Raw genomic sequence first — 12,487 nt, forward strand, 5'->3', positions numbered from 1 at the left:
TTACCTGTAAAGGGTTAACAAGCCCACCGGTAAAAGAAAAGGAGTGCGCACCTGACCAAAAGAGCCAATGGGAATGGGAATTGGCTCTTTTGGTCAGGTGCGCACTCCTTTTCTTTTACCGGTGGGCTTGTTAACCCTTTACAGGTAAAGCAAGCAGAGAACAGCTACCAAGAGGGATTTTACAGCTAACTGGCTTGGCTGGCTGGGTGTCCATCAAAGGGTGCATACCCATGACCCCACTGCAATAGGCATGGCAGACAAAGGCATGGCAAACTCAAGAACCAAATCAGATGTACAGCTCTGGGGATGTTAGACCATGATGACTGAACTCTGCACCACCAGTGGCAGGTCAGACCTCCAGAGTCTCCTTCCCACAGCCCCACAATATCACCTACCTTTCAGATCCTCATCTTCAGTGGTGGTGTTACAGCTCTCTGTGGAACCCTGCATGGCACAAGAGAATGTTACTAGATGGCAAAGTCAGTAGATTGAAGACACTTCCGTTTGTCTGTGGAAGAGGATGGGGGAAGTGCAAAACAAAGGAAGGGACAGGAACGGGATTATAGAAGGAGTACTTCTAAGAGGACTGGGATGAAACGGCCAACTATTAGTCAATATCTAGAAGCAAGATCAATTAGGCTTTGGAGTAGCCTCTCATAAGAAGTGGCACAAGCCCTCAAAGCTGGGGCCATTCAAGAAGGCAGCACCAAGCCCTGGGAGTATATACCATAGGGGACAACTCTCCTATGAGGTGAGAAAAGAGGGAATATGGGTCACCTACAATTTTACCTTAGGGTGCACTGAAAGGAACTGGTCTCCAACTCCAGGGCCCACCAGAGGCACACAGGACTCTCCCATCTTGCCCACCATGAGTATGCACCTGGTGAGGATCTTGCCCACTGGTACAGGAAAGGGACAGTGAAATCTGACTTGGAATCTATTATCCCTTCCTGCCCAACTGTTCTAGAGGCCCACAGTCACCTAACACAACCCTCCTAGTGCCAGAGCGACTGTTCACAATCATCCTGTGATGCATCAACAAAGGGGCAGGAACTAAGGTCACGGATGTTTCTCTAAGGAAAAATAATAGCGACACGCCCCTTACCTTTATGCCATCTGTGGCATTGTGGACAACAGTCGTTTGAGGCTCCTAGGAAAGGAGGAGGGGAAAAAATTAAACTCAGATTCTCAAACCTTTTCCCTTTGTTTTCACTCTCCAACAAGCACAGAACAAGTGACCAACATGGAAACAAACCACAAACAAACTCACTCCAAGCTGCCGACGTGTCTCCAAACACACACTCCCTGCACCAAGGGCTTCTTGAAAAGAGATGCTCAACTAACAGCTACATTCACAAGGAGACAAAGCCCCCAAACACCCACCAGGTCCCAACTCGCCTTTTAAGAACAGTGTTGGCACAAACACCTTAAACCTGTGACCAGCTAGCAGCTGTGAGTATAAATCTCCACCCTCTAGAAGGCAACTGACTAAGCAATGAGCCCTCAGCAGGTTCTCTCTCAAAGAACAGATTTTTGGGGGAGGGAGGCGAGGGGGATGATGGTGGGTGGGGCATGGGCCTTTGTCTCCCAGCTTTCCATTGAGTTTGCCAGATTTTTTTACTCTGAAAAGGGACATTGATAATTTCCATAAGAAAAAAGGGGTTGAAATAAGCCAGTGTGTCCCAGAGAGGAACTGCTCAGGGAACTGGGCTGCAAAGGAAAATGCAGAATTTGCTAAAACAAACATCTCCCAAATGAGACATCTGTAACACACAAAGGCATCAGAAAGGTGCCTTCAGCACCAAAAGAGTAGCAGGTAAAGCCAATCCGGGGGAAGCTTAAAATTATGACATGTCCCAGGAAAAAAAACTCTCTGGAATGTTACAGAAAGCAGCTGCCAGGCCTCCAGGAGCACAAGCTAGTTTCTGCACTCATCCCTTTGCTCTGGAAACAACACGTGGAATCCTGCCCCATTTCACCCACTGTCATCACTCCTCCAGGTAGATTGGCAAGGGCACCACAGCTGCAACAATGCACACACACCCATCCATCTCCACTACCTACTTGACTGCTGCCTGATCTTCCAAAGGTATCCAGGTAGAACGCACTTGGGCTGGGGTGCTAAACATACCAGGCACAGCATGCCCTACAACCCCATTGCATGCTGCAGAACATGAATGGGTGATGACAGCACAGAAGGTGATTAACCTCACAGCCAATAGGGCGAGTGGGCCACAAAGGGGGTTCCTTCAAGATGTATCTGCCCACTCCACCCGCTCACGGTGGCCTGAAGTCCATGCTTCCTTTTCCTGGGTGTTAGAGAGTGGCTCCATCACTACATCGTTATCTTCTTCAAAACCAGCCTCCCCCAAGTCAGAGATGAGAATTACACAGGGATGGTGCAAGGGGTAATCCAGGCCAGCTGCAGTCCCCACATCCAACCACCACTCCACTCGGCTTCCGCAGCCCCCTACGGCTGTGACTAGACCCCACAGCAGCAGAGGAACAGACAGAACTAAGCCAAAACACAAGCTCAGACAGAGCAGAACAAGCAGCACTCAGGGAGGTAAGAGTCAAAAGTAACCCAAACAGGAAAGACAAGGAAGTAGTAGTAGTCAGGGAAGATACCATGGACGTCTGCACTGGGGGAGTTTCTTTTGCTGGGCTTACTAGACTGGTTTTGTTGTTGCTCTGTGGCTGAGACAGAAAAACAGATTGTTTTAGTTCCTCTGCTGGGTAGCAAAGTCAGCAAATCTTTACAGTATTGTCCTTGTAATTCCCCGCCATCTCCTCAGCCCCCCACCCCACACACTCATCTTGCACCAAGAGATGAGGACAAGGGAACCCATCCCTGGTCGCTAGAGACCATCCTTCCCCCAGAGGTGACCAGGTACAAGCAGATGTACCAATACTCAAATATGCATGGATGGTTAGAGCGATGGGAAAGGAGAGCAAAAGAGGCAGCAGCCCAAAGGGGAAAGGGAGGTAGAGAGAGGTGCAAACAAGAACCTCTGGGGCAGGAGGGCTGGGAGCTGACAGTGACTCCAGGAGATGACGACCCAGGGCTGTGTACAGACAGACTACAAGTGTGATAGGTACAAGAAATGAGTGGGGAAATCTCAGATATGGCTGGTCTGGGGTTGTGCCTTTGGGAACTCAGGCATGGGACGATGCTGGCAGGGCCCCAAAGGTGGTGGTCAGGTGGGACAAGGGTCGATGGGGATGTGTGGAGCGACTTTAGGGCCAGAGCATGAAGGAAGCTTCCAGGGGTGAGCAAGTCCTGCAGGCTGCCTTGCTGGTTTGTGTCTTTCCCCAGCGAGTCTCTCATAGACAGGGCAGGTGAGTAACGCCTCTGTCCTCCTCATTCACACAGCCCAAAGGCGAGGCAGAGCTGCCAACTCCCCTCCTGCTTGCAGCACAAAGACCTTCTGTTTGGTGAGAGTGGCCCTGCTGAATCAGGAACAGGCCCGTCCCCCACATAGGAGACGGGGCTCTCGTGACTGAGACAGTTTCACCCCTTTCCCCTAAGTCTTCCCTTCTACCTGATGCCAGCAACAAGGTAAAATCAGCAGCACCGCAGGCTACAAATCAAGACTCGTAGGGACTCAAACTTCAAAGCTGGCTGGCCTCTTTGCACCTCCTCCCTTCCCCCCTTTCAAAAGCAGCACAGAGAGAGGGTGACTCAGAGGACCCCAGTATCTCCACCCCCTCACCACCCAGGAACCAAAACAGAGGCTGGACAATGAAGAATTCAAATGCTAAATCATAAAAGGCCTGGCGAGAGTTTAACCACACCCACTGCAAGCAGATAACATGGGGCTGAGGTTCCTGTGTGGCAGCCCATCACTCTCCTCTCCTCTGGCTTTCCTTCCACAGCCACATGCCCTGCTGGAGCTCCATTCAGGTCCCATGGGGACAGATCATGGGGGGCCCAGCCCCCAAAGCTAGGAAAGGAGCAGCATTTTCATGCCACACACCAGACACTCCCTGCATCTTGGTCTGGCCCCACATTACTCTGCTCTCCAGCCTTCCATGTACATACACAGCTTGGGCAGGGGTGTTTCTACCCTGGTGGTGCCAGATATGGGGAGGAGCTGCCGTGTAGGTGAATACCTGACTCAGCTCTGGAACGGCTTCACCCACAGGGTTCAATGAAAAGAACCTCCGAGGGAGTCACTACAACCCCGAACCTCGCTGCAGAACAGCTAATAATCATCCTGGTCTCAGGGCCAGCTGCCTCACTCAACTCAGCCCCACAAGAGTTTTCGAAACGCATGCAGCAGACTCATTCTCCACCCGGCTGCCCACCCCGACCCCACTGCTGTCCCAACAGAACTGAAGGAAGAGGTAGTTCTGCACGGCGTATCAAGGTCCCCGATGTTCACCAGCTGACCAGATCCACAGCATCGTACTTAATTCCCGAATGGAGCCATTACGAAATCAAGGACACAGAAAACGTGACTGGTGTGCTCCACATCTCCGTACCTTGTAGGGAGTTGCCTGATCTAGTGACTTCTGCTCATTAGGCCTCTGTGGCCATTTAACCAATTGCTCTTCACTTTCACAGGCAGGCACCCAACATGTGGACTCCGTAAGCATACAAGTGAGCCACGTGCATGCACACCCCTGCCCCCTCATTGAAACCACTGGGCACCAAGTATCCTTACAGATTCATGCAGTACAGAGGAAGAGCTTGACTTTTAAAAGAGGACAGTCCACCTAGGAAAGTATCAGGCCATTGAGAAGAGCTACCGGATATGACCAGTTTTGGAAGAACCACTGAAAGTGGTCTCTGAGCTACACAACGAGGGACAGACAGACAGACAACACAGAGGGTGCAAGAGAGAAAACAGATCAGTGACCATAGCACTAAGGACACACATGTGCCAGCCAGCTAGAAGAAAGGAAAGTCACCTGGGCTTGCCCTGTATTCACTGGTTGTTTTTCCAAGCTTCACTGCCCCAGTGACCCCTGAGACATTGTTTGGTTCTCATTTCCCATCTGCCTTGATGCAACGAGCTGAGGCTAAGGGTAGGGGTAAGGGTAGGCACTGACGTTGAGCAACAGAGATGAGGACAGATGGACACCAAGAACTCCTACCCCTACGTTTAATACTTTGGGGATTGAGAGAAGGAGGGGCTGCAGCCCCAGGAGTCATATTTTGCCCTGGGATATTCCAAGTGGTACTTTGGGATTTACCACCTGTAAAGTTTTAATGTGACAGAGGGAGGGCAGAATTCCTAGGGAGTAACAGAAAAGCCGACTCTTCTGCTCTGGCATCACTCAACTTTGCTCCCTTTCCTGCCTTAGGAAGCTCCTGTTCTGTCTGAAAGGAGGCAAGAGCTGCAATGCAGCAGATGATGATACAGTAGATTCCTGCATGTTAGTTACCACCACATCTCTGAGACAAACATGGGCAGTAGCTACTGGGCTGCAGATCATTCCCTGAAATATGGCACTGGCTGGTTTTCTTTTTGCTCGCTTGAGATATCAGCGCATCACCATTTATCCAACATGTTCTAGAGACAGCAAACACATTCGAATGCATGAAGGGGGAATGGATACAGTGGGGAGAGTGTCACTGGGTACTTGATTCATGCTGGGAGACATAACTGAGATCTGGATAACAGGGAGTTCTGGATTACAGGGCTGACAAACCTTTTCAGTATAGAATTTTAAAGAAAATAAATTAAGGGCAGCTTTCAGCCACCAGGTGGTGCTGTGCCCACACCTTTTATTGTGTGCGCCGTGGAGCTCCATGAGAGGCCTCTGCCATATCAGGGATGACTCCTATTCCTTCCACACTGCAGGGCTACCCTGTTTCCCCGAAAATAAGACAGTGTCTTATATTAATTTTTGCTCCCAAAGATGCGCTAGGTCTTATTTTCAGGGGATGTCTTATTTTTCAGAAATGAAAAATGCCTTATTATCGGGAAGGTCTTATTATCGGGGGGATGCCTTATATTACAACGAGAGGCAAAACTGTAAGTAGGCCTTATTTTCGGGGAATGTCTTATTTTCGGGGAAACAGGGTACCACCACTTGCTCCTCTTTTGGCACTTCTATAGCAGAATGACAAGCCCATGTTCAGACAACACGCTTTGCTGAGACCCCCCGGGGAGCTGATAACTTCTCCAACTGTTTCTCCTTGGATCAGCCACCAATGGCAGAATATATTAAACTGCATTTTAAGTAGCCAGTTTTCTGTACACAATAGAAGCTGGTGACTGGCCAGCTCCTGATCAATCATGTGTCCCTTTCTGTGAGGACAAGGACTTTAAAGTGCAAGATGACTTTCCCCTCACAACCCCCGCACAGACATGCTATGTAGGGTGATGAGCACAAGCTGAGCGTGCATGGCATGAGAATGGTGGACGCACGGATCACAGGCGGCTTACGGGAGGTGCTCACCATCAAATGCACACTGGAGCTCGACTTCCTTTTCTGGACACACCATTGAGAGAGGGGAAAAAGAAGGAAGAGAGGCGATGAGAAGAAAAGCACAGAAACTATTCACGCGTTAGTGCCACCAACACTCCCCTGGGGCAGGAAGGAGAAGCAGAAGAAATGCAGACTCACGGAAAGGGTGCAAAGTATAGGCAGTGTTAACAAAGAACACCCCACCACACACGGGAGGGGAAGGACCAGGGAAAAGACACCCAACATGTGCAGAGATGGGGGCGAGGAAGGAGGCACCCACATGCATAGAGCTGGAGGAGGGGAATGTTCACATGCAGAGGGGTGCCTGCAGATGCACCCAGACTGGGGACGAGGGAGAAGCACCGCTTCCCACAGAGAAGGGGCAGGCAGAGACCCCCCATGCATGCAGATGAGAGGGAGGGGAGCCACGCACTCAGAGGGCAGGAAAAGGAATGCACCTGGGAGGGCTCGGGGCACCTCCGGGTGCAAAGAACAGGCCAGTCCCCCCTCCCAACACACTGCAGACGCTACCCGCCCCAAGCCACTCCCTTCTCCATCCTCCCCATCCAATACCCAGGACAGAGCCCCACTTCTCTGACTTCAGACCAGCATGACTTTTATGGTGTTGCACTGCTGCCCCCCAACCCTCGTCACTGCGTAAGCCGAGCTACCTCATACATGCTTCCCACCTGCCTGTCTCCTCTGATACCATCCAGTCCCGTCTCTCCTGGCTTCTGCTCTTTCATTATGGGGTGCTGCTCCTCTCCATGTTACGGGCCACCTCTGAGCATGTCCCATAATGCACAGTACCACAGTGCACCCAATTCAAAGGAGAGGAAACGGTGGCAGGGTTCAGTCGTGCAGACTAGGGGCCCTGCACCACAACACCTTCCACCTCCCCTGCTGTCTCCACATTCTAGCTTGTGGGCCCTTCCATGGATCACTAGACCCCTGCTTTGTTAGCTTATGGGTCCCCATCTGGCCTGGGCATGAATCCAACCTTAATCCATTGCTCTGCCAGTGCTCTCACACATGTACGGAGGAAGTCATACCAACACAGTCATTCAAAGAAATAGATGCTCCCCCAACACACACACACACCCACACCATTTTCAGACACTCAGCATGGTTTGGGACCAGGTAGGCAGAATATGAACAACTGCAAACCAGAAAGCTATTTCCTGCCTCATTCTGAGCCTGTATTTGAGAGTTTGGGGCTCTTGAGTAGTTGCAGACCTGCTCACATGTGGCCCACCATGCGCCCATCTTCACAGAGGCAGCAGGGACTGGCCCTCATCCGGCCTATGTTCCAGGGCTTCTTCTCCCAGGGCATGTTAGCATCTCCACAAGCTTTTCTGAAACTTGCAGGGCCACCCAAAGGGCTGCAATTAATGATCTCATGAAGATATAACCCCCAGGGAAGAGCATTCAAAGGACCATTTTTGAATACCCACACACCACATTATGTGCTTCAGAACAGGGATGCTCCTTCGGCTAAATCAGCCAGCCAAACCCAGTCTCATTTTAGGCCAAGTCAGAGCAAAGCGATGGCCTGAGTTGGAAAGCCAGCAGCAATGACCTAAGCATCATTGTAGAACATGGTAGTGAACCCTGGGGCGACCAGAACCAAGAACACCTGCAACCGGCAGGGACACCTCTTCTTCTTTCCCCAGGGAGCTCTGTGTGTATTCTGTCATAGCTCCACTGGAGCCAAAGGAGCCATGACCATTTACACAAGCCAAGGAACCACTCCTCAAACTTTAGGCTTCACCCTCTTCTACAAATCTATGGAAGTGTATGGCAGACAGAACTCAGTCTGAGCTGCACCCACATGCTATAGGGAAGCTTCTCCACAGGGGGAGTGAGGGGAATCAATTTCATTCTGAATTTTGATACATTTTCAATAAGAAGAAAAAAAAAGGGGGGTGGGGAGGAGAGACAGAAGAGACGAGAAATACAGATCTTTCAGGACAGTTTATATTTGATTCCCACCTATACAGCATTATCAAGAGCACTGGCACAACAGACTTAAATAACCAGCTCGTGAAAATGGTTAGCAAAGAAACAGTTGTCTGTCAGATCACAGTATCAATGCAGGGTACAACCAAGTAATACAAAAAATATAAAAACAACCACTCTCTACCTCTCTCCCCAGGAAGAGGGAATCACAATCTCTCTGCAGATCTGAATGTTAACCCACTAATCAAAGTACAGCTTAAATTCAAATACCATTAACCGAACAGGAAGGACTCTGGAAATTTGGACACCTCATAATCCCCACCCCATATAACAGGAAAAAAATACCAGATAAACAATAAGAAGTGGATGAACAGATTTTTAACACACACAAAAAAAGTAAGGAAACTAATTGGAAACTAAGATTGTTCCACAAGACAGACCTAGGCATATCTTATGATTAGATACTACATGATTAATCAGTGCTCAAAAACAAGTATCCATGTCAAAATATACTTGAGATCGTGATGACACTTGATAATACTGTCTGGCACCCATGGAGAGAAATGCAACCCATCACAGCTACACGAAATTTCCCTAGTGCAATAAAGCATTTCAAGCAGGGCCAGAATGATATCCAAATCCAGAGCCACTCATTCTCCATTTACATGCACTTCCAGAGGGCCCCTTGCAGTAGTATGAGCACACACAAACAATAATGGTAGGTAGTGCTCTCCATAGAAGTTAACTTATCAACCATATTGCTCTTAAAACAGCCAAATAACCCCTCCAGAAATTATAAAATACTTGCAGTCTCCAATAGAGGAAAGCTTGCAGCCCATATCAAATTCTATGTTTAAATATCCCGACCCTCTAATTTAAAGGTATCGATTAGAACAACCTCCCAATGGTAATTAGCAAAGTTACTAGAGGAGGAGCACCTGTATATTAACAGATGATAAAAAGCAGGGAGAGATTCCTTGTTCGACAGCTAAAGGTGCTTTCTTCTGTTTAACGACAGGGGAAAAAAAAAAAAAGTGTGTTTACAGATGCTGGAAATATGCCTCTGAGCCAGTGATGATTGTATTTACCGTTTTCCCTGACCATGTGATTATTCTTATGAGGTAACACTACGTCCTAAGAGACTGCCATAAAGTATCCCCAAATCTCTTTTCCTAACCCCTGAGGCCACAGTCAGGATCAGGGCCCCTTTGTGCTAGGTGCTGTGCACCAGATAGTCCTTGTCCCAAAGACCTTAACATCTAAGACGACAAATAGCCAGCAGCAGGAGGACCAGGATACAACCTACAGCAAACTGGCCATGGGGATGGGAGGCGCTAAGCTTGTTAGGTAACTCCTTTCTACAAAACAGAGGGATTTATCAGCTACACACAGCAGTGCCTTTACCAAGTCCTGGGTTGGTCAATTCCTTATCCATCTCCCAGGAGACGTGAGTATTGAGAACGATCTGAAGGAGGGGGCTATGGCCTTACTGCCCTGTGGAAAGCCAGGCTGTTCCATGAACAAGGGAATATGCGAAGAAGCAGACAGTGGCCAGCCAAGTCTAGAATCACTGGTGGACTAGAGGATGCCAGGGGCAGGCAATGGGATAAGGGACATGCTTTTTTTCCTGGACTTTCCACAGGATCTTTAGATCTTAATTTTCCAAAAATGTAAACTGCACGGAAGGGCGGGGCGGATAGCTCAGTGGTTTGAGCATTGGCCTGCTAAACCCAGGGTTGTGAGTTCAATCCTTGAGCGGGCCATTTAGGGAACTGGGGTAAAAATCTGTCTGGGGATTGGTCCTGCTTTGAGCAGGAGGTTAGACTAGATGATCTCCTGAGGTCCCTTCCAACTCTGATATTCTATGATCCTTGTAGATTTCAAGGCTGAGTATATCATAAGAATTCCTTAGGTGGTTCTCGCTTTTTTTTTTTTTTTTTTTTTTTTTTAATATACACATGGTGTGCCTCCCACATCAATTGCTGTATTGATCCTTAAACATTAGCAAAAAATTAAAGCAAAAGTCATTGAAAAGACTGAACCAGGGGTGTGCGGAGGGGGAGGGGGAAGAGGAGAGGTTGGATCTGCAGCATAAGCCCCACCATACCAAATGCTGAAACTTTTAATACTTTTTAGCCCAGTTCTCCCTTAAGCTACGTACACACAACTGCCATTGACAATAGTGGAAGATGCGCATGTGAGAGATATGAACGATGGTGTGGCGAGTTTGGGATGGGTGCAGTATGCATGAGTGGCAGAGCCATGAATAAAATTATGTAGTTCATTCTGAGCACCACTGAAACCTCCAGTGCCCCCACTATCCCATATATGCTGTATGTGACAGAGAAACTGTTTTCAGACTGGTTGAGAGTGTTCATTAAATGTTAGTGGGACCATTTTTTGGTATCTCCCATTCGGAAAGCAAGGTGCTTGTTACCATGAAACCAAATGCAAAGAGCTCAGAGGCAAAAAATATAAATAATACATTTTAAACTGCTAAAATACCTCAAATAGCATTTCTACGCATAAAAATGTCATGAGCGTGTAATCAGGTCTCCCAGGCCCCTCTAGGGCTAGGAATAAGTGCTGGACCACGACAAATCAACAGGACTGCCCTTGCTAAATGGGAAATGCTACTGTTTGTAATCATGGGCAGTGACATGATCAACTTTAAAACTGTGATGTATTTATGTAGACAAAGACAATCACTGATGCAGGAGAGAATCAGGACTATCCTTGGTCTGAGCCCAGTGGTTTTTTTGGGGTGGGGATTCTGTATGAGGAAGGAGAGAAGGGGAGTAGAAAGATGCATTAGTGTGGCAGGTAGATTTAAAAACAGCAGCTGTTTGGGATGTTCTAACAAGCCCTGGGGAAATGCAATGCAATGGTTGGCAGAGGGCAGGTGAGAGTTGAAGGGACATGATCCATTTATATTACATGGCGCAGTGATTTATCACACTGATATTACCCTGTAACCAGGTGGTCACTCCCTTCAATGGCCTGAGAACAGCCACCCCTGTTCTGGAGAGGTGGCCAGCAGGGAGGCGCTAGGAATCAGCTAACCCAGCTGGGCAGCAGCCAGTGACTGGGTCTGAGTCCCAGCTGGAGAATATAAATGGGGGCCCAGCTCCATGAGGGAGCCTAGGGCAGGAGAGGCCTGAAAGTACACTCTCTGTGGCCTTCTGCAAATCCCCTTCGGCTGGAGGAGGACTTTAGCTACCAGAGGGCTTTACAATCGAAGGCCTTGTCTACACTACAGAGTTTTGTCGATAAAAGTTATGCATATTTAAAGCGCTTTAATTAAACCGCTGTTGCATGTCCACAGTAGCTCCTTGTATCGGCAGAGTGCATCCACACTAGCAGCTCTTGCATCGACACAGAGCAGTGCTCTGTGGGTAGTTATCCCATTGTGCAACTGGCTGCAGGGTGCTTTGGGAAGGGTTTGCTGTGTCTCATGGGGCAGGTACAGTGTCACTTGATGCAAGTTTCTCAATCCCATCCTACTAGATTCCATGGGCATCCTACTAGATTGCCAGCTACTTTTCAATAGAAGTGTGGGGAAGGAAGCGGGGAGTGTGTGTGACAGGGAGACTGTGTGTGTGTGGTGCATGGGGTGGGGAGGGGAGTGTATAGGTGAGAGAGACAGTATGTGTTGGGTAGTGTGTTGGGGGAGAGTGTCTCGACATGCTGTCTATTTAAGTTCAGACAGCCGCCTGAGCAACCAATCCTGAGATGGGGGAGAGGGGGACATCCACATCAGCCCCCCAGTTCTGCACAGCGGTCTCCCTCCCCTCCCCTCCCCCCCCCAGCAGCAGCAGCCCACTCTGCCTACCTGCTGCTGTGTGCCCAGGAGAGAAGGATTCCACATTAATGGTTCTCTGCTTCCCTCAGAGTTCTCCCACAGCCTCGCCATTTCACAATGTTCGATCAGTGCAAGTTCCGCTTGCTGTGCAACCTCTAATGCCATTCAAGTCCTGAATTCAGCCCCCAAACACAACCACAGCACACAAAAAGAGGCAAAGAGTGCATCGATATAGCTGAAATGTAAAAAGTTCTTTCCTCTTGTCCTCAGTTTTGCTAAAGCAGCAAAACATGGGGCACATTGCAT

The 12,487-nt window shown here is 49.0% G+C and overlaps 1 protein-coding gene across 26 annotated transcripts in view; it reads right to left on the bottom strand.

Moving 5' to 3' along the window:
- CAMK2G (calcium/calmodulin dependent protein kinase II gamma) overlaps positions 1 to 12,487 on the bottom strand; it is a 164,138-nt gene that overhangs the window by 16,574 nt on the left and 135,077 nt on the right. For 8 of the 26 annotated variants that reach the window (XM_034775773.1, XM_034775779.1, XM_034775756.1 and 5 more), the window contains 4 exons: positions 6,412 to 6,444; positions 2,629 to 2,697; positions 1,106 to 1,150; positions 396 to 444 (listed from right to left, as the gene is read on the bottom strand). In XM_034775773.1, coding sequence (XP_034631664.1) covers positions 396 to 444; positions 1,106 to 1,150; positions 2,629 to 2,697; positions 6,412 to 6,444 — 196 coding nt within the window. The remainder of the gene's footprint in view (positions 1 to 395; positions 445 to 1,105; positions 1,151 to 2,628; positions 2,698 to 6,411; positions 6,445 to 12,487) is intronic. The other 18 variants (XM_034775775.1, XM_034775766.1, XM_034775758.1 and 15 more) reach the window with 3 other exon arrangements.

This window comes from Trachemys scripta, chromosome 7 (genome assembly GCF_013100865.1).
Source record: "Trachemys scripta elegans isolate TJP31775 chromosome 7, CAS_Tse_1.0, whole genome shotgun sequence".
Lineage (NCBI taxonomy): Eukaryota > Metazoa > Chordata > Testudines > Emydidae > Trachemys > Trachemys scripta.